Source organism: Hypanus sabinus, chromosome 12 (assembly GCF_030144855.1).
Source record: "Hypanus sabinus isolate sHypSab1 chromosome 12, sHypSab1.hap1, whole genome shotgun sequence".
Classification (NCBI taxonomy): Eukaryota; Metazoa; Chordata; class Chondrichthyes; order Myliobatiformes; family Dasyatidae; genus Hypanus; species Hypanus sabinus.
The window spans coordinates 89,358,052-89,380,479 of record NC_082717.1 but is presented as its reverse complement, the minus strand read 5'-3'; the positions used below and the strand labels follow the sequence as shown (position 1 = coordinate 89,380,479).

Genomic DNA, 22,428 nt, shown 5'->3' with positions numbered 1-22,428 from the left:
CACCTAGATCTCGTTGTACTTCCCCTTTTCCTAATTTGACTCCATTTAGACAGTAATCTGCCTTCCTGGTCTTGCCACCAAAGTGGATAACCTCACATTTATCCACATTAAACTGCATCTGCCATATATTTGCCCACTCACCCAACCTGTCCAAGTCACCCTGCATTCTCATAACATCCTCCTGACACCCAGCTTTGTGTCATCAGCAAATTTCCTAATGTTACTTTTAATCCCTTCATCTAAATCATTAATGTATATTGTAAACAGCTGCAGTCCCAGCACTGAACCTTGTGGTACCCCACTTGTCGCAGCCTGCCATTATGAAAGGGACCCGTTAATTGCTACTCTTTGTTTCCTGTCAGCCAGCCAATTTTCAATCCATGTCAGTACTCTGCCCCCAATACCATGTGCCCTAATTTTGCCCACTAATCTCCTTTGTGGGACTTTATCAAAGGCTTTCTGGAAGTCCAGGTCACTACATCCACTGGCTCTCCCTTGTCCATTTTCATAGTTACATCCTCAAAAAACTCCAGAAGATTAGTCAAGCATGATTTTCCCTTCATAAATCCATGCTGACTCAGACTGATCCTTCTACTGCTATCCAAATGTGTTGTAATTTCCTCTTTTATAATTGACTCCAGCATCTTTCCCACCACTGACGTCAGACTAACTGGTCAATAATTCCCTGTTTTCTCTCTCCCTCCTTTCTTGAAAAGTGGGACAACATTAGCCACCCTCTAATCAGCAGGAACTGTTCCTGAATCTATAGAACATTGGAAAATGATTACCAATGTATCCACAATTTCTAGAGCCACCTCTTTAAGTACCCTGGGATGCAGACCATCAGGTCCCGGGGACTTATCAGCCTTCAGACTCAACAGTCTATCCAACACCGTTTCTTGCCTAATATAAATTTCCTTCAGTTCATCCTTTACCCTAGTTCCTTTGGCCACTATTACATCTCGACGATTGTTTGTGTCTTCCCTAGTGAAGACAGATCCAAAGTACCTGTTCAACTCGTCTGCCATTTCCTTGTTCCCCATAATAAGTTCACCCATTTCTGTCTTCAATGGCCCAATTTTGGTCTTAACTATTTTTTTTTTTTTGCTATTCACATACCTGAAGAAGCTTTTACTATCCTCCTTTATATTCTTGGCTAGTTTACCTTAGAACCTCATTTTTTCTTGGCGTATTGCCTTTTTTGTTATTTTCTGTTGCTCTTTAAAAGCTTCCCAGTCCTCCGGTTTCCCGCTCATCTTTGTTATGTTATACTTCTCTTTTATTTTTATACTGCCCTTTACATCCCTCGTCAGCCAAGGCCACCCCTTACTCCCCTTAGGATCTTTCTTCCTCTTTGGAATGAACCGATCCTGCACCTTCTGCATTATTCCCAGAAATACCTGCCATTATTGTTCCACTGTCTTCCCTGCTAGGGTATTGTTCCATTGAACTTTGGCCAGCTCCTCCCTCATAGCTCCGTAGTTCCCTTTGTTCAACTGTATACTAACACATCCGATTTTCCCTTCTCCTTCTCAAATTGTAAGTTTAAACTTATCATATGGCCACTACCTCCTAATGGTTCCTTTACCTCGAGGTCCCTGATCAAATCCAGTTCATTGCACAACACTAAACCTAGAATTGCCTTCTCCCTGGTAGGCTCCAGTACAAGCTGTTCTAAGAGTCCATCTCAGAGGCACTCCACAAACTCCCTTTCTTGGGGTCCAAGTGCCATTCTGATTCTCCCAGTCTACCTGCGTGTTGAAATTCCCCATGACAACTGTATCATCACCTTTGCGACATGCCAATTTTAACTCTTCATTCAACTTACGCTCTACACCCAGACTGCTGTTTCGGGGCCTGTAGATAACTCCCATTAGGGTCTTTCTACTCTTAGAATTTCTCAGTTCTATCCATACTGACTCTACATCCCCGATTCTACATTCTCCCTTGCAAGGGACTGAATATCATTCCTCACCAACACAGCCACCCCACCCCCTCTCCAGTCAGTCTGTCCTTTCGATAAGATGTATATCCTTGAATATTCATTTTCCAGGCCCTCTCCGCTTGAAGCCATGTCTCTGTTATTCCCACAACATCGTACTTGCCGATTTCCAACAGAGCCTCAAACTCATCTACTTTATTCCTTATACTTCGTGCATTCATATATAATACTTTTAATTTGTTACTCCCCTCTCCTTTCATTTCAATTCCTATTTCACTTGGCCATACTGTATGATCTCTTCTTAAGCTTTCTACTGTTGTCCTTCTAAACGTTTCTTATTTTCACTTTCCCTTTAACTCCATCCTTACATTTCCAGTTCATCCCCACCCCACCCCCACCCCCACCCCCACCCCCACCCCCACTACTTAGTTTAAACTCATCCGTGTTGCAGTGGCAAACCTGTCTGCCACAATGCTGGTCCCCCGCCTATTAGGGTGCAATCATTGTGTTAGCCATTTCAGCCCTGGGAAAAAGCCTCTGACTATCCACACCGCTATCAGGTCACCTGTCATCCTCCATCGCTCCAAGGAGAAAAGGCCGAGTTCACTCAACCTATTCTCATAAGGCATGCTCCCCAATCCAGGCAACATCCTTGTAAATCTCCTCTGCACCCTTTCTATGGTTTCCACATCCTTCCTGTAGTGAGGCGACCAGAACTGAGCACAGAGCATATATCCAAGTGGGGTCTGACCAGGGCCCTATACAGCTGTAACATTACTTCTCGGCTCTTGAACTCAATCCCACGGTTCATGAAAGACAACACACCGTAAGAATTTTTAGGAACTGTCAACCAGGGAATAATGCCAGAATATCCTACGGACGATCACAATCTTTTCTTTGGTGATTAACAAGCCCCGCCTGCGCAGGGCAACAAAAAATTGCCCGAGACTCTGAGCGTTCCTCTCCACGGAAATCTTTAGTAAAAGGCGAAAGATTTATTCGATCTGAAGAGAAACCAGAGAACTGACCATCAGCCGTCGCCATTCTCTCCCCACACACCCCCTACCCCTCTAAAGTTAATGCGACCCGCTACATTTGTCACCAGAATCACAACGGAACAGAAACAACACTTTAGCAAAACTTCATAAAACAGCAGAAAGTCGATTTACAAGGTCTTTTACGAACTACAAAAGGAATTATATTCTTTTTTTGCATTTGCGCAAAGCATTGTGGTATGTAAATAAGGGTCGGGGCGTGACCAAGCACCGGGTTCACTTCCGGTGGGTTGTGTGTTACGGAGAACAAAACCGGGTTCGGAATGTGATACACGGGGAAAGTAGATACTGCATAGCAGTTTCAAAATAAACTTCATTCACAATATAAATTGCAAGAATAAGCCGTGCAATACCTTTTCTTTGTTACATTCATAGTCAATTCCATTCGGTAAAACCAATAGGACTGTTGCCACTCATGAGACCCTCTGGGGTGTTTCACTATTACATTAATTGTGGGGCTTCCCCACCGACCTGACCCCTCTCTTTCCTGCAGTGGATGAACCCTACACTGTCGTCCTTGCAAACACCAGGAACTCTGCAGATGCTGGAAATTCAAGCAACACACACAAAATGCTGGTGGAACACAGCAGGCCGGGCAGCATCTATAGGAGAAGTACAGTCAACGTTTGATCCTGTACAGTCCTGACGAAGGGTCTCGGCTCGAAACGTCGACTGTACTTCTCCCTATAGATGCTGCCTGGCCTGCTGAATTCCACAAGCATTTTGTGTGTGTTACTGTGGTCCTTGGAGTGACTGCACCAGGTTTCAGTGAGTCCCTCTGCACCTAACCTGGAATGTGCCAGTCGGGCCATCTTGACATACTAGTGCAGGATTTTGTGAATAAAACACGTGATTAATATTGTGTGCTTAACAGAAGCCTTTACTTCCATTACCAACAAAGCAAAAGCAGTCACCTTACACTGACGTCACTACTACACCGGCTCCTAAAGTTAACACAACTGAAAGACAGTGTTTGTGAATAATGTCCAACAGTTTATATGAACAATATGTGTCACCCATTACACCAGTCCACACTGACAGCCCAAAATGGGAAATGGTGGCAACACTCAGACCAGGTGCCAGTGAAGGCCATTTGGCCCCTCGTACCTAACCCCCTTCAGTAAACTCATGGTTACTCTGGCCTGACCTCAGATCCTCTTTCCTTCCTGCGGGGTTTAACCCTTCACTCTTCTACAGACCAAAACTCCATCGTTCAACCTGGACTGCAGCGATTTTACCTGCAATATCTGCTGATCATCCACTTTCAGCAATCACATGCACCCTCTATACCCCCTCCCTTACCCAGAATAAAAACTACAAGAATAAACCACACAACCTCTTTCATTCTTACATGACAGAGTCAATGCTTTCAGTAATGTTTTATTGTACACAGGACCTAGACCCTCGATGTCCGGTGTCAGAATCAGAAAGGCTTCAGACAAGCAGAAGGGAGAAAAGGAAGATGTTAGGAACTGGAGGCCAATTTCTCTCCTTAGCATCGACTACAAGATCCTGCCCAAGGCAATCGCCAACAGGGTCAGGTCTGCTCTGGGATAGGTGATCCACCCGGACCAAACCTGTGCTGTACCGGGCAGGAAGATCTCGGACAGCCTCACGCTGCTGAGGGACACCATCACTTACGAGCAGGACAGGGGGGTGGACGCCTGCCTGGTCAGCTTGGACCAGGACAAAGCCTTCAACAGGATATCGTACATGGCGGATGTACTCTCCAAAATGGGATTTGGGGAGGGAATCCGGAATTGGATCAGACTGCTCTACACAGACATCTGTAGCGCAGTCCAGGTCAACGGGTGGGAAACAGGCAGCTTCCCCATTAGGTCTGGAGTCAGGCAGGGCTGCCCTCTCTCCCCTGTCTTGTTTGTGTGCTGCATAGAACCCTTTGCCGAAGCCATCAGGAGGGATGAGGGCATAAGAGAGGTGATGCTGCCAGGCAGTGGAGGGACCCAAGTCAAAACCTCCCTGTACATGGACGACGTCACCGTCTTCTGCTCCGATCCGAGGTCAGTTCACAGGCTGATCAGCATCTGCGAACAGTTTGAGCTGGCGTCAGGGGCCAGGGTCAACCGCACAAACAGCGAAGCCATGCTTTTCGGCAACTTGTCAACCGATCCAGCGTCCCCTTCACCATCAAGGCTGATCACGTGAAGGTGTTGGGGATCTGGTTCGGAGGGGCCAAGGTGTGCAACAAGAACTGGCAGGAGCAGACTGCCAAGGTGAAACAGAAACTGGGGCTTTGGGAGGGGGCAATCCCTTTCGATAACGGGCAAGAACCTGGTTATCAGGTGTGAGGTGCTCTCAGGGCTGCTGTACTTGGCGCAGGTGTGGCCAGTCCCTCGCTCCTTCAGCTCAGAAATCACCTGAGCCGTCTTCAGATTTGTCTGGGGATCCAAGGTGGAGCAGGTCAGACCAACCACCATGCACAAGATCCTGGACAATGGGGGCAAAAACGTTCCCAGTGTCGCCCTCACCCTGATGGCCAGCTTCATGTGTGGATGTATCAGGTTGTGTGTGGAACTCAGGTACGTGGGCACCAAGTAACACTACATGCCCAGGTTCTACCTGTTGCCCTGGCTAGGAAGGATGGGTCTGGCTTCTTTCCCGCGCAACACCCCTGTCAGCTGGTCATTGCCGCCATACCTGTCCTTCGTAGAGAAGTTCTTCCAGGTCAATGCCTTTCACCACAGGGCCATCAGGCAGTGGTCAGTACACAAGGTCCTGCAGGCGCTGCAGGAGAAGAACGTGATGCACACAGTGGGGTGGTTCCCTGAGCAGACCGTCCAGTTTACCTGGCAAAATGCCTCATCGTTAGACCTCACCAACAGGCACCAAGACCTTGCCTGGCTGGTGGAGAGAGGGGACCTCCCAGTCTGATCCCTCCTGTACGCCCAGAACATCGTCTCCACACCCCACTGCCCACGGGAGGACTGCAGTGAGGAGGAGTCGGTGACCCACCTCTATGCACACTGTAGGTTCGTGGAGAAGGTGTGGAGGAGGATGGAAGGGGCAGTGTCGAGGTTCATCCCCAGCAGCTGTGTGTCAGAGGACTCTCTGACCCAGGGGCGCACACCGAGACCAACATCCGGTGCTGCTGGCAGATCATCAACTCGGTCAAAGACGCTCTTTAGTCGACCCGAAACTTGATGGTCTACCAGCACATGGAGATGTCCGTGGGGGAATGCTGCTGACTGGCACACTCTCGGCTGCAGGAGTCCGTGCTGAGGGACGCACTCAAACGGTGCAGCCACTGCAAGGTCCCTCAGTTGAGAGACACGCGGTCCTGATAAAGTCCTAACACTAGCCTTTGTTCACCCAGAACCGTTCTCAGCGATGGATACGAAGGCAGACATTCATTGCTGCTGGATGACCATCAACTCTGTGTAAAAGAAATGGAGATCTGCTCAAACCTTTTGGTCTTTTTGCAGAAGGAACAGATCAGAAATGTTGCCAAGTAGCAAAAGGCACCTTGGCAAGCAAGAATATGCTCTGTAAGGGGCAGTAAAGCACTATGCAGCTAAACAATGGACCTATGACAAAAGTTTGCTCTTTCTTGCCACTTCTCCCAAACTGTTCACCACAATATACAACAGGATATTGTCTAAGGGATGGGTGGATCCATAACTAGAATAAGATGCCTTAATATTTGACTGCAACATACAATAGCAGTCTATAACTGCATAAACCGGGTATGTAAATACAAAATAAAACTCCAAACTCCCAATTTACAAATTGTTCTCTCACCTTCATTGTGGTCATGGAGCGTGGGTATCACATTCACTGTCTGAATAACATGACCTCAATGATCACATGGCTTTACTGCACTGCAGGGAATTTTCTTCAAAATTACTGGTCTTATGGGTGCATGAAACAAAGGTACATTTGTGTGCCTTCTCAACCAGAATGACTGGTATTTGCTGATGATACAACCACTGCTGGCAGAATCTCAGGTGGAGATGAGAGGACGTACAAGAGTGAGATATGCCAGCTGGTTGAGTGGTGTCACAGCGACAAACTTGCACTCAATGTCAATAAGACAAAAGAGCTGATTCAAGTCAAGTCTGTTTTATTGTCATTTCGACCATAACGGCTATGTACAGTGCATAGTAAAAATGAGACGTTGTTTTTCAGGACCATGCTGTTACTTGACACAGTACAAAAACTAGACTGAACTACATAAAAAACAACACAGAGAAAAAAAACAACTACACTAGACTACAGACCTACCCAGGACTGCATAAAGTGCACAAAACAGTGCAGGCATTACAACAAATAATAAACAGGACAATAGGGCAGTACGGTGTCAGCCCAGGCTCTGGGTATTGAGGAGTCTGATAGCTTGGGGGAAGAAACTGTTACATAGTCTGGACGGGAGAGTCCGAATGCTTCGGTGCCTTTTCTCAGACTGCAGGAGGGAGAAGAGTTTGTATGAGAGGTGCGTGGGGTCCTTCATAATGCTGTTTGCAGATGCAGCGTGTGGTGTAAATGTCCATGATGGCGGGAAGAGAGACCCGGATGATCTTCTCAACTGACCTCACTATCCACTGCAGGGTCTTGCAATCCGAGATGGTGCAATTTCCAAACCAGGCAGTGATGCAGCTGCTCAGGATGCTCTCAATACAACCCCTGTAGAATGTGATGAGATGTGATTACTTCGCAGAAAGTAGACATGCTGCTGGGTTTTCTTTGCAATGGAGCTGGTATTGAGGGACCAGGTGAGATTCTCCATCAGGAGAACACCAAGAAATTTGGTGCTCTTAACGATCTCTACCGAGGAGCCGTCGATGTTCAGCGGGGAGTGGTCGCTCCGTGCCCTCTTGAAGTCAACAACCATCTCTTTTGTTTTGTTCACATTCAGAGACAGGTTGTTGGCTCTGCACCAGTCCGTTAGCTGCTGCACCTCCTCTCCAGCTGTGTGTTGCGGCACAGATGTGGGTCAGTGGACTGAGCACACAGCCCTAGGGGGCCCCGTGCTCAGTGTGATGGTGTTGAAGATGCTGCTTCCGATCCGGACTGACTGAGGTCTCCCTCTCCCGGTCTGACTGATCGTGGATTTCAGAAAGAGTAACATAAACCAATCTCATAGAAGGATCATAAGTGGAGAGAGTGAGCAGTTTCAAGTTCCTGGGTGTCAAGATCTCTGAGGATCTAACCTGGTCCTAACATATCGATGTACTCAACAGTTAATAACTCATCAGGGGTGATTGATAAGTTTGTGGCCTAAGGTAGCAGGAGATTTGTTAACTTCAAACTTTCTGCATAATCACTCAAAAAGAGTTTCCCTGTATGTGCATGAGATGAGAGCTGTATAACTCATCATCTCCTTCTTAGGCCACAAACTTATCAATCACCCATCTGTGGAAAACTCCTGGAGGTCCAAGATCCGTATGCTCCACGACCGCCGGACTAAGTGTGTAAATGTAGGAGGGGACTATGTTGAAAAATAAATGTGCTAGGTTTTCTAAAATTGACTCCTTAGGACACAAACATATCAATCACCCCTTGTGGTCATAAAGAAGGCAAGATAGCAACTATACTTCATTAGCAGTTTGAAGAGATTTGGTTTGTCGACTAAAACACTCAAAAAACTTCTGTAGGTGTACCATGGAGAGCATTCTGCCAGGCTGCATCACTGTCTGGTATGGGGGGGCTACTACAGAAGACCAAAAGATACTACAGAAAGTTAGTCAGCTGCATGTTTGGTACTAACCTCCGTAGTATCCAAGACATCTTAGAGGAGTAGCGTCTCAGGAAGGTGATGTCCAATATTAAGAACCCCCATCACCCAGGGCATTCCCTCTTCTCACTGTTACCACAAGGAAGGCAGTACAGAAGCCTAAAGGCTCACATTCAGCGATTCAGGAACAGCTTCTCCCCCACTGCTATATGATTCCTAAATGCACATTGAACCCATGAACACTACCTCACTTTTTAAAAATATAGTTTTTGCAATATTTTAAATCTATTTAATATATATATATTTACTGTAATTGATTGATTTCTATATTGTTATGCATTGCATTGAACTGCTGCTGCCAAGTTAACAAGTTTCATGACACATGCCGGTGATAATAAACCTGATTCTGATTCTGAAATTTCTGACTGACCCTTGGGTCCCTTTATAATTTATTACTTCTAAACTTTTAACCAAGAAAACAGCATCCATTATCAAGGACCCCCATTTCCTGGCCATGCTCTTTTCTCGCTATTATCATCAGGCAGGAGGGGCAGAATTAGAATTAATATCACCAGTAGATGTCATGAAATTTGTTAACTTTACAGCAACAGTACAATGAAATATATGACAAATAAATACAGAAAAACAGACTTACTTTAAGTATATATATGTCCATTAAATAATTAACTTAAAGTAAGTAGTGCAAAAACCCCCAGAAATAATAAAGTAGTGAGGTAGTATTCATGGGTTCAATGTCTATTTAGGAATGAGATGGCAGAGGGGAAGAAGCTGTCCCTGAATCCCTGAGTGCATGCCTTCAGGTTTCTGTACCTCCTTCCCGACAGTAACGGTATGAAGAGAACATGTCCTGGGTAGTGGGGATCCTTACTGATAGATCCTGAGGCGCCACTCCTTGAAGATGTCTTGGATTCTACTGAGGCTGATAGCCAAGATGGAGATGACTAATTTTACAAGTTTCAGTAACTTATTTTGATCTCATGCAGTAGCCCCCCCCCACCCCCCCCCCCCCCCATACCAGGCAGTGATACAGCCAGTCAGGATGCTCTTCATGATACATTTCGAGTCTGAAAGAAGCCTACGGTTCCACACCACCAGGTTCAGGAACAGTTATGACCCTAGAGCCATCCGGCTCCTGAACCAGCAATGATAATTTCACTGTCTGAACAAATTTCACAACCAGCAGACTCACTTTCAAAGAGTATGTATTATTTGTTTACTTATTATTTATTATATGCACAATTTATTAATATTATTCAATTTTTGGTATTTGCATAGTTTGTCTTCTTTTGACCATTCTCATATTTGTGTAGTTTTTCATCGATCCTATTGTATTTCTTTGTTCTACTGTGAATGCCTGCAAGAAAATGAATCTCAGGGTGGTACAGTATATGGTGACATATATGTACTTTGATAATGAACTTACTTTGAATTTTAAACTTTGTCTTCTTTTGTACATTGGTCGTCAGTTTTTTGTTACTTATAGTTTTTCATAAATACTTGCAAAAAAACAAATCTCAAGAGAGTATATGGTGATATATGTATATGTATTTTGATAACAAACTTACCTTGACCTCATTCGGTGGTAACAGTAATTATCTCACCCCATCTGTTGGACAGTTGCAGAATTGCAGCTCAATGCCAGTCATGCACTTAGGTGATTATCCTACAGATGGCACAGAAGTTGGTCACCACGACCATCATCTCTCACAGAATTTTAAATTCTTTGCTGCTTGTAAAATTGTTCAGTGGAATCTTTAACAGGGAGACTCTGCATCTATGTTGAAAAAAAAGTAGGACTTACTGCTTTTCTTTCAGATCTGCAGTATTTTGATTTTGAATTTAGCCATGTGTCAATATGGTTAAAGACACAATGCCCCTGTGGTGTAATAGCAAATCCGTGTGGATGTGAGTAGCCCCCTGAATGTGCACTCAAAGGATACAATTGTCTGTGGAAATGGAATCATTGCAACTATTAAGTTCATGGTAACAGGGGACAAAGTGCTGCATTACAGCAGCAGGTGTGTAAAAGGGCCCGGACAATCATCAAGGACTCCAGTCACCCCAACCACAAACTGTTTCAGCTCTCTCTGTCTGGCAAATGGTACTGCAGGACCAACAGGCTCTGGGACATCAGATTCATCAACACACAGTAATTTGATTGCAAATCTGACTATATTGTATCTGACTGTACCTTGATCTGATTGTGTATATGACTGTATATGCTGTACACAAAACAATTACATATACAATTTTAGTTTGGCTAATATCCTCCCACATTTCCCTTCTTATTGCTTGTACATTGCGACAGAGATGTAACATAAAGATTTTTACTGCCTCATGTTGTGAGATGGATGTAAGAAATATATCTTAATGCTGAGGCTTTATAAAGCACTGGAGAGGCCTCACTTGGAGTATCATGCGTAGTTTTGGGCCCCTTATCTAAGATAGGTTACGCTGACATTTGAGAGGGTTCAAAGGAGGTTTACAAAAGTTATTCCAGGATTGAAAGGCTTATCATATGAGGAGTGATTGATGGCTCTGGGTGTTTGCTCACTGGAGTTTAGAAGAATGATGGGGGATCTTATTGAAACCTATCGAATGTTGAAAGGGCTCAACAGAGTGGATATTGAGAGGATGTTTCCTTTGGTGAGGGAGACTCGGACTAGAGGGCATAGCTTCGGAGTAAAGGGCACACCCTCTTCAGCCAGAGGGTGGTGAGTCTGAGGAATCCCGGGATAAACTTTTGATTAGTCAGGGATTGAAAGGTTACGGGGAGAAGGCAGGAGAACAGGTTTCAGATCGAAATAGATCAGCCATAACAAAATGGCAGAGCAGACTTAATGGGCTGAAAGACCCAATTCTGCTCTACGTCTTATGGTCATCAAAAGAAGATTCTTGGCTGATTTTGCAGTCAATGGAGAAGGAAAATTCTGATTTTAAACTCCCGCTGCCTTGCGGCCATTCCCACTCATGGGAAAGGCTTCAGGAGTAAACCCCAAGGAAGAAATCTGGAGCTGGGGTCCCTAAGGCAGTCTGATGTTGTTTACAAGTTCACTCTGGCAAACTCTGTAACGACACTGGTGTCAAGCTGTATCGGCGCTTGCCCTTCCCTTGGACTACATCAGTGACGTGGAGAGGGGGAACCCACTGGATGGGCCACAGCCATTTCTTCAAATCTTCCTACCCAGGCCTGCGCTCTGGAGAGGACACAGTCCATCAGAGGCACAAACTCATGATCCCCTGGGATCGATGGCTGCCTACCAGGTTCAAAATGAAATAGTCATATATCTTACATAATGTTGAGTGGAAACAAAATGTAAATTGATAGCTGATTGATTTTTGCAAAATTGTCTCTTAATAGCTTGAAGAACTTGTTTTTATACTGTGTCTGAAGAATTTAAACCTATCACATAAATCACAGACATGTACCACCAGTAAGAAAGCATTCTTTTGGAATATGACAATTACTTTATGGTTCATTTGTAACAGTTTAATTAATCTCATCCCAGAATACACAAGATCATTCATTCTTAGTTTCACAAACCTAACATGTGGGCACTTTAACTTTTAATATAAAAACATACAAAGATGAAACAGTGAAACACCTGTTGGTAAAATTATTAACTATGCCAGTTCTTGTGCTTAAAATGACAGTAGCTCACTTCAATGGTTGGAAAAATGTTCAGGAACTTCAGGAAGAATGTTCAGGAACAGTTTGGAGAACATCTCATGTCAACTAACCTTCTTCAGATATAATCTTCTGTGAAAGATGGAGGGCATTTGACTTGCCCTCAACCTTCTACCAAGGCAACAAGAAATTACCTTTCCTACAGTTCCATCCTTTGTATAAGGAAGTTGAAGGAACTGTGGTTATAGCTACACTGATAGGATTGGTTGTTCAGAAGAATTCATAAGTCCACTAATATATTGTTATAATGTTTCATTACTATTTCATTCTAACTTAGAGGGATACATGCGGGCAAATGGGATAGCTTAGTTGGACATCTTAGTCTGCATGGATGAGTTGGGCAAAAGGATGGATTTCTGCGCTGTAATCCTTAAAAGGAATTGTATAACACAGTGGAAAATTGCAGTGCACGGCTGGATAAATTAACAGATGGAGAGGAAATGGAGACAAGGTTAACCAAGTGCTCCACAGTGAAATTTATATGGGAATGAATTGTAATTGCAATCATAATTAAAAATTCACTAGCATATGATGTGTGACATACACTCAGTGGCCACTTTATTAGGTACACCTGTATACCTACTTGTTAATGTAAATAACAAGCTATAAATAACAAGTCAGACAATCATGTGCAGCAACTCAATGTATTAAAGCATGCAGACATGGTCAAGAGATTCACTTGTTGTTTAGGCCAAACAGAATGGAGAAGAAACGTGACCTAAGTAACTTTGATCATGGAATGATTGTTGGTGTCAGGCAGGGAGGTTAGAGTATCTCAGAAACTGCTGATCTCCTGGGATTTTCATGCTCAACAATCTCTAGTTTATAGAGAATGGTGCAAAAAACAAAATATCCAGAGAGGTCAGAGGAGAATGGCCAAACTGGTTCAAGATGACAGAAAGAGGACAATAACTCAAATAAATATGCCTTACAACAGTGGAGTGCAAAAGCGTATCTGAACACACAACACATCGAACCTTGAAGTGGATGAGCTACAGCAGCAAAGAGCACAAACAATAGGAAATCTGCAGATGCTGGAGATCAAGGTAACACACACAAAATGCTGGAGAAGGGAGAGCAGGCCAGGGAACATCCATGGAACAGAGCAAACAGTCGACGTTTCGGGCTGAGACCCTTCACCAGGACTGGAAAAAGAGATGAGAAGTCAGAGTGAGAAAGTCGGGGGAGGGGAGGAAGAAGCACAAGGTGGCAGGTGATGGATAAAACTGGGAGGGACAGGGGTGAAGTAAAGAGCTGGGAAGTCAATTAGAGAGAGATAACAGGCTGGAGAAGGGGGAACCTGATAGGAGAGAGTAGAAGACCATGGAAGGAAGGGAAGAGGGAGGAGCACCAGAGGGAGGTGATGGGCGGGTGAGGAGATACAGTGACAGAGGGAATTGGGGGGGGGGGATATTACAGGCAGTGTGAGAAATCTATGTTCATGCCATCAGGTTGGAGGCTACCCAGCCTGAGTGTGGCCTCATCGCTTTCTCCAGCGTGTGGAGCATAGGTGCTCGGCAAAGCGGCTTCCCAGTTTACAGCGGGTCTCACAGATATATGGGGGAAACACAGGGAGCACTGGAAATGACTCCAACAGACTCACAGATGAAGAGTCACTTCACCTGGAAGGACTATTTGGGGCCCCAAATGGTAGTGAGGGAGGAGGTGTAGGGACAGGTGAGCTTGCAAGGATAAGTGCTAGGAGAGAGATCAGTGGGGAGCGATCCCTGTGGAGAGTGGAAAGTGGGGGGTGAGGAGAGATGTACTTGGTGGTGGGATCCCACTGGAGATGGCAGAAGACTACACCAGGTTCCACTCTTGTGGCCACTTTATTAGGTGCACTACTGTTCCTAGTAAAGTGGCTAGTGAGTGTATATTACCTTTCAGTACGTGATTACATACTCATCTTTTGCATAGCTATTGAGGGTTGTTGAGTGCTCTGCAGTATTCATACTCAGGTTGAAATTACTGAGCAGTTGTGTCTTTGTTGTCCTCTAGTCCCACTAGTCTAGCACTGGTTTCCCACAGACGTCGGGCTGTCTCTGCATCCAGTGCCTGTGGGGAAGGATCCTTCTGCTTCATGACATCAAAGTATTTTCCAGATATTCCTTCTAATTCTTCTGCCACACTTAGATACACGGAAGGTTGTGCTCCCAGCTTGGGCGATTTCACAAGAAGGGAAAATAAAGGCCCTGAAAGAAAACATTTTTAAAAATCAAACTTTATTCATAATAAAATATTTACAGGAATTAACCACACATGGCCTTTTCAGTCTTTATATTAATAGTCAATACTTGCAGATCAGTTCTATTATATTGCTTCTCAGACAGACAGACATACTTTATTGATCCCGAGGGAAATTGGGTTTCGTTACAGCGGCAACAACCAAGAATAGTGCAGAAATATAGCAATATGAAACCATAAATAATTAAATAATAGTAAGTTAATCATGCCCAGTGGAAATAAGTTCAGGACCAGCCTATTGGCTCAGGGTGACTGACACTCCGAGGGAAAAGTTGTAAAGTTTGATGGCCACAGGTAGGAATGACTTCCTATGACGCTCAGTGTTGCATCTCGGTGGAATGAGTCTCTGGCTGAACGTATTCCTGTGCCTAACCAGTACATTATGGAGTGGATGGGAGTCATTGTCCAAGATGGCATGCAACTTGGACAGCATCCTCCTTTCAGACACCACCGTCAGAGAGTCCAGTTCCACTCCCACAACATCACTGGCCTCATGAATGAGTTTGTTGATTCTGTTGGTGTCTGCTACCCTCAGCCTGCTGCCCCAGCACACAACAGCAAACATGATAGCACTGGCCACCACAGCCTCATAGAACATCCTCAGTATCATCCGGCAGATGTTAAAGGACCTCAGTCTCCTCAGGAAGTAGAGACGGCTCTGACCCTTTTTGTAGACAACCTCAGTGTTCTTTGACCAGTCCAGTTTATTGTCAATTCGTATCCCCAGGTATTTGTAATCTTCCAGCATGTCCACACTGACCCCTTGGTTGGAAACAGGGGTCACCGGTGCCTTAGCCCCCCTCAGGTCCACCACCAGCTCCTTAGTCTTTTTCACATTAAGCTGCAGATGATTCTGCTCGCACCATGTGACAAAGTTTCCCACCGTCACCCTGTACTCAGCCTCATCTCCCTTGCTGATGCATCCAACTATGGCAGAGTCATCAGAAAACTTCTGAAGATGGCAAGACTCTGTGTTGTAGTTGAAGTCCGAGGTGTAGATGGTGAAGAGAAAGGGAGACAGGACAGTCCTCATCAATAGCTCTGCTGCCACTCATGTGAACCCCTGGGGTGGTTCATAACTGCAATAATTGAGGGGCTTCTTCATGCAACCTGGATCCTCCCTCCCCAGGAAAAGAAGAACCTAACACTGTGGACCTTCCCCACCGAGCTTCAATGCATCGCTCAGCACGAACTCCTGCAGCCTGGAGTGTGCCAGTCGGCAGCATTCCCTCAGGGATCTCTCGATGTGCTGGCAGACCAACAAGGCTCAGCCAGATTAAAGATCATCTTTCACCAAGTTGATGGTCTGACAGCTTCACTTGATGTTTGTCTCCATACATGTCCTTGGGAACAGCCCGTAGATCACAGAGATGGTCAGGATAAAGTGAAACAAAAATATTGTTTGTCTACACCTACAGGTAAAGCTTCACTATTGCAGCATTTCAGCCCTACTGTGAGTGGTCAGACATTTCCTGTATGATATACTGGTGGCAGGTAAAAGAAAACATTCACTGAGCAGAAGCAAAATGCTAGACCTTCCAGTTAGTAGCTCCACGTGGAACTGCCACCATTTCTCTCACCACTTGTCAGGAAACAAATGTAGAAGCCTCACATCTCCTTGGACTGGGGCACTGATGACTTCCAAATTATGATCCAAAACTATAACAGCAACAGAGTGGCAACTTCCACCAATCTATCAGCAGTTCAATTGGGAAAATCTGACTGATTTGACCTGCTGGAGATTCAGCATCTCCCTTCTTTTCAATAGAATGGCATTGTCACAAGGGAGAAAGATGAGTTCCAAGTAGTTTATATTTTCTCAGATTAATTGAGTTCAATGCATTTGCTTAACTTATTTACAAAACTGTCTCAGTTCTACAGGCTTCAGTTCTCTTTACGTGCAGTTACATGGCATTCTACACACCATGCCCGGAAGGATGTGGAGGCTTTGTAGATAGTGCAGAGGAGATTCGACAGGATTTGAGACTATTATCTTGGACTCTTTTCTCTGGAGTGTTGGAGGCTGAAGGAAGACCTGACAGACATTTATAAAATGATGAGAGGTAGACAGTCGGAGCCGCTTTCCCAGGCTGGATGTCTCAAATAGTCTTAAGCTGACAGGGGAAAATTTAAGTGAGATGCATAGAGCAAGTTCTTTTAATAAAACAGTGATGTTTAAGAGGCATTTAGTCAGGCACACAGAAATGAAAGAAATGGAGGGATGCAGGTCATGAGCAGGCAGCTGGGATTAGTTTCATTTATCGCTGTGATGAGCACAGACACGGCGGCCAAATGGCCTATTCTTGTGCTGCACTGCTCTGTGCTCAGTTGGTCAAGTCTCTCCCCTGGCTGCCACTACTATGTGACGATGCCTTTTCACTCTTCACCCTTGTGGTCAGTTCGTTCAGTACTGTGCTATTACATGCCTACACATCGATAGCACTGCTGTCGCTCGAGTGGCCCTCTGAGGTGGTATACTACTACAGTAGTCGAGGAGCTTTCACACCCAACCCAGCCCCTCCCAGTCCTGTAGCAGAAGAACCCTATGCTGCGGTTCTTTCCCCTTTCCCCCCCCCAAGCTCTTTTGTGGTGGCTGACCAATAAAACTAATGAGAAAATATTTATTTATAGGCAGTGAAGTATCTCACATACGAAAGTAATGTTGTGGTAAGCCAAGCATTGTTCAAAAACAACCCTGTTTATTAGGAAAGACGTTTGCTGTTTATAAGGTGAGGCAAGAGCTGTTGACTACACTTACCCATTACGGTGCTAGAAAAGCTGGATTTGTGCATTCCTGTGTGTCTGCCGAGCTCTGTATCAGTTACGCCTGGGTGCACGGCATTGGCAGTTACCCCAGTTCCTTGAAGTGAAGAAGAAAAGATTTTCCATGAAATTAGAGCATCAAAAAAGACATCACCTTCAAAGGCTCATGAAGTAATTCAGTGAATAGGTGGGAAATCTTTGTGGTGAGCTGTTCAGAAGACATTATGGTTACATTAAGGCTCATATGAGTCACACGTACTTCTTCGGCAGTGACACAGGATGACTCATTTCTTCTGACTTTGTGGCTGATTAGACCAATGTAGAGATCTATTGAATGGGGTAGGAGGTGCCTGATAGGATGGGCAGGTGGGTAGCTTCGGAAGATCAGGTTTATCATCACTGACACACATTAGGAAATAATGTTGTTTTGCAATAGCAGTACAATGCAACACATATGAAAATACTATAAATTACAATAAAAAATCATATTTAAAAAAATAAGTACTGCAAGAGCGCAAATTACTGAGGTAGTGTCCATTGGTTCATGGACCATTTAGAATCCGATGAGAGAGAGTAAAATGTTCCTGAAATGTAGAGTGTGGGTCTAGTGATCATAATTCCACTAGTTTCAAGATAATAACTGAGAAGGATAGGACTGGTCCACAGGTTGAGATACTAAATTGTTAAAAGGACAATCTTGATGACATCGGAAAGGATCTGGCAAATGTGGATTGGGATAGGTTGTTTTCTGGCAAAGGGAGGCCTTCAAAAGTTAAATATTGAGAGTGCAGAATTTGTATGTTCCTGTAAGAATAAAAGGCAAGGACAACAGGTTTAGGAAATGTTGGTTTTCAAAGGATATTGAGGCCTGGTCAAGAGGAAGAAGGAGGTGTGTAGCAGGTATAGGCAGGAAGGAGCAAATGAGGTACTTGAGGAGTACAAGAAATGCAAGGGAACACTTAAGAGGGAAATCAGAAGGGCTAAAAGAGGCACGAGGTTGCCTTCTACAGATTAAAGGCAAAAGAATAGCAAGGGAAAAAATTGCCTGCTTGAGGGTCAAGGTAGTCATCAGTGTGGAGCCGAAAGAGATGGGAATATCTCAAATGGATTTTTTGTAACTGTACTGACTTGGCAGACAGACACAGATACTATAAAACTGAGGCAAAATAGTGTTGAGGTCATGGACCATATACAGATTATAGAAGAGAAGGCTTGAGGCAAATTAGGGTGGATTAAGCCTCCAGGGCCTGACAAAATGCCCCCTTGGACCTTGTGAGAGGCTAGTTCAGAAACTGCAGGGCCCCTGGCAGAGGTATTTAAAATATCTTTAGCCACGGGTGAAATGCCTGAGGACTGAAGGAAAGCTAATGTTGCTTCATTGTTCAAGAAAGATTCTAAGAATAAATCAGGAAATTATAGCCAGAGAGCCTGATGTCAGTAGTGGCTGTTATTGGAAGGAATTCTAAGGGACTGATAATATTTGTATTGACACTGACTGATTAGGGATAGTCAGCATGGCTTTGTGTGTGTGTGTCAATTCAATCTTATAGTGTTTTTCGAGGAGGTCACCATGAAAGTTGATGAAGGTAAAGCAGCAGATGTTGTGCACATGGACTTTAGCAAGGCCTTTGACAAAGTCCCACAGAGGAGGCTGGCCAAGAAGGTTCAGTCACTTGGCATTCAGGATGAGATAGTAAACTGGACTGGACTTTGGTTTTGCGGGAGAAGTCAGAGAGCGGTAATGGTTACCCCTCTGACTGGAGACCTGCGACCAGTGGTGTATCACAGGGATTGGTGATAGGTCTGCTGTTGCTTGTTATCAATATCAATGACCTCGATGAAAATATGGTAAACTGGATCAGCTAATCTGTGGATGACACCAAGATTGGGGGTGTAGTGGACAGCGAGGAGGGCTTTTAAAGCTTGCAGTGGGATCTGGACCAATTGGAAAAATGGACTGTAAAAATAGCAGATTAAATTTAATGCAGACAAGTGTGAGGTGTTGTATTTTCGGAGGGCAACCCATGGTAGGACTTACAAAGTGAATGGTAGGGCACTGAGAAGTGCAGTAGAACAGGGAGGTCTGGGAGTACAGATCCAGAAACCCTTGAATGTGGTGTCACAGATAAATCATAAGGAGAGTTTTTGGCATATTGGCCTTTATAAATTATTGTGTATAGGGATAGTGGTATTATGTTGCAGTTGTATAAGACACTGATGAGAGAAAATCAGGAGGATTGTGTGCTGTTCTGGTCACCTACCTACAGCAAAGGTATCAATAAGATTGAAATAGTATGGAGATAGTTGACAAGGATGTTGTTGGAACTTTTAAAGACCTGAATAATAGGGAAATGTTGGATAGGTTAGGACTTTATTCCTTGAAATATAGGAGAATGAGGGGAGATTTGATATACATAATTATGAGGGGTATAGCAAGCATGCTTTTTCCCCTCAGGATGTGTGAAACTAGAACTGGAGCTTATAGATGAAGGGTTAAGGGTGAAAGATAAAATAATTAAGGAGAATCTGAGGGGGTAAGTTCTTCACTCAGATGCTGGTATGAATATAGAAAAAGATGCCAGAGGAAGTGGTGGATGCTGGTTTGATTTCTACATTTAAGTGTGGATAAGTATATGGATGGGAGAGGTATGGAGTATGATCCAGGTGTGGGTCAATGGGACAAGGCAGAATAACATTATGGCTAAATGGGCTGAAGGGCCTGTTTCTGTGCTGTAGTGCTCTATGACACAGTAATTTCAACATTAATTTGACATTCGTGAAGAGTGGTTCAGTGACCCAAGATAAGGAGTTTCCAGAAGGCCTATCTATATTCAGGATGACAGAGGAAAGATGGAGGTGGAGATGGAGAGTACCTGTGGCATTTCTTTTGCTCTGTACCTCATCTGCACAACTCATTGTTTCGTGCTCGCTGCTGTGAACATGAACACGGTTCACTGTGAGCTTCACACCATCAAGGAGTTTCATTACACCCTGAATATGAATTTGGAAGCAAATCAATAAAGTGGAAATTAATCAATGACTTGTCCTGAGCAGAAATCCTGATTTTGATATCATTGGCTTTGGGAGCTTAAAACAAAAGCACAGTGCATGGCTCTGTTCACATTCAGTGGCTCCCGAGTGGTCTGCTGCTGGAGCCCATCCACGTCAAGGTTCAATGTGTTGTGCGTTCAGAGATGCTCTCTGCACACTGCTGTTGTAACTCATGGTGATTTACCTTCCTGTCCACAGAACGGCTGAGCACTCTATGTTTAAAAATACAAAATGCTGGCAGAATTCAGCAGGCCAGAGATAGTGACGACGTTTCGGGCCGAAACCCTTCATCGGGAGTCATCAGGATCACTGTATGTTTCTTGTTTTTGTTTTTTGCACCATTCTCAGGCGATCAGCAGTTTCTGAGATACTCAAACCACCCTGTCTGACACCAACAATCATTCCACGGTCAAAGTCACTTAGGTCACACTTCTTCCCCATTCTAATGTTTGGTCTGAACCTTGACTATGTCTGCATTGAGCCGCTGCCACTTGATTGGCTGATTAGATGGACGGACAGGTAGATACTTCATTGATCCCAAAGGAAATTACAGTGTCACCATAGCATTACAAGTGCACAGATATACAAATATTAGAAGATAGAAAGAATAATGTACCATATAGCCTACTGTATATTATGGGACTACTTTATGTTGTAGTAACACGTTATTGAGCATGTGCTATTAGGTGTGTATCGATATGTATGTGTGTGTTCAGTTCGGGTTCCGTAAGTAAAAAGCCCTGTTAACTTAACTCCAGTCTCCAGAGTTTTTATTTATATTTTTGTTGTTTAACCGGACCACATACACAACAAATTGGTGACGAGGTTAATGAACCTACATCGTATTGGAACACCGTGTTTTAATTGACAACGGCACTTGGAGGAAGAGCGCAAGGAATGAGCCAAGGTGCAGGAGAAGGAGGCAGAGCAAGGCCCTGAGCAGCACAGCCGGGGTTGGGAACGTTGGGAGACCAAGAGACACAGTCAGAGCCACAGCACGTCCAGGCAAGGCCACAGCCAGCACTGACCCCCAGGGGCTGAGGGTCTGCCTGCCCAGAAGGGAGATGAAAAAGAAAGGAGTGACACACACATCTAGACGGAGTGCGCTCATGATGCTAGCAAAGAAGATCACTTGAGTCAAAAGGAAAACAAAGGGAAAACTGGGTTTAATTTAACATAACAAGGATGGCGTTGATTGGCACCATTACAACATTTGATAGTAGCATTGAAGACTGGGCAATTTATATTGAAAGAGTTATATTGTGATGTTAACAATGTTAATGAAGAAAAGAAAGCCAGTGTCTAACTTAGTGAAATGGGCGTGAAAACATACAGCCTGCTACGGAGCTTGTTAACCCCTGAAAAGCCAGCTGACAAAACGTTCAAGCAAATAGTAGACACTCTCCAACAGCATTTAAACCCCAAACCGCTGGTCGTTGCTGAAAGATTTAAATTCCATAAATGGAATCAGAGCAAAGATGAAAGCATTTCTGAATATTGTGCTGAATTGTGCAAATTATCAGAACATTGTCAATTTGGAACTGGTCTATCAGATGCATTGAGGGATGTGTGGCATGTACTGTGAAACCACACAGAAGAAGTTCCTGTGTGAAAAGACCTTACATTCGAGAAAGCGCTAAACATCTCAATATCATTAGAAATAGCCACATGAGGTGCTTCAGAGATACAACAAAAATCCCTGGATTATGCTACGAATAAAGTGTCACGGAGCAGAAATGAAGGAAAGAACATGTCACATGACCCTGAGGACTGTTGGTTTAAAGCAGTGGCAGTGCTGAGCTGGCGCTATAGTACCAGCAGAAATTACAATAGCACCACCAAGAAATCAACTGAAATTTGACATACAAATTACAGCTGCTTTCTCTGTATAGTTTTGAATACAGCTTGTTTCTCCAGTTGATCTAGTGCAGGGGTTGGCAACCTTAACCACTGAAAGAGCCATTTGGACCTG

The 22,428-nt window shown here is 44.3% G+C and overlaps 1 protein-coding gene and 1 non-coding gene across 2 annotated transcripts in view; both read right to left on the bottom strand.

Moving 5' to 3' along the window:
- Positions 1–2,852: 2,852 nt before the first annotated feature.
- On the bottom strand, positions 2,853–2,966 carry LOC132403342 (U5 spliceosomal RNA). The gene has a single exon (XR_009515248.1). It is a non-coding gene; the product is annotated as a U5 spliceosomal RNA (small nuclear RNA).
- Positions 2,967–12,153: 9,187 nt separating this feature from the next.
- The window catches only part of LOC132403122 (retinol dehydrogenase 13-like), an 87,059-nt gene continuing 76,784 nt past the window's right edge, over positions 12,154–22,428 (bottom strand). Inside the window, exons 6-7 of the mRNA XM_059986421.1 lie at positions 17,401–17,502; positions 12,154–14,590 (exon numbers count right to left, since the gene is read on the bottom strand). Of these exons, the coding sequence (XP_059842404.1) occupies positions 14,364–14,590; positions 17,401–17,502 (329 nt within the window). The 3' untranslated portion in view covers positions 12,154–14,363. The remainder of the gene's footprint in view (positions 14,591–17,400; positions 17,503–22,428) is intronic.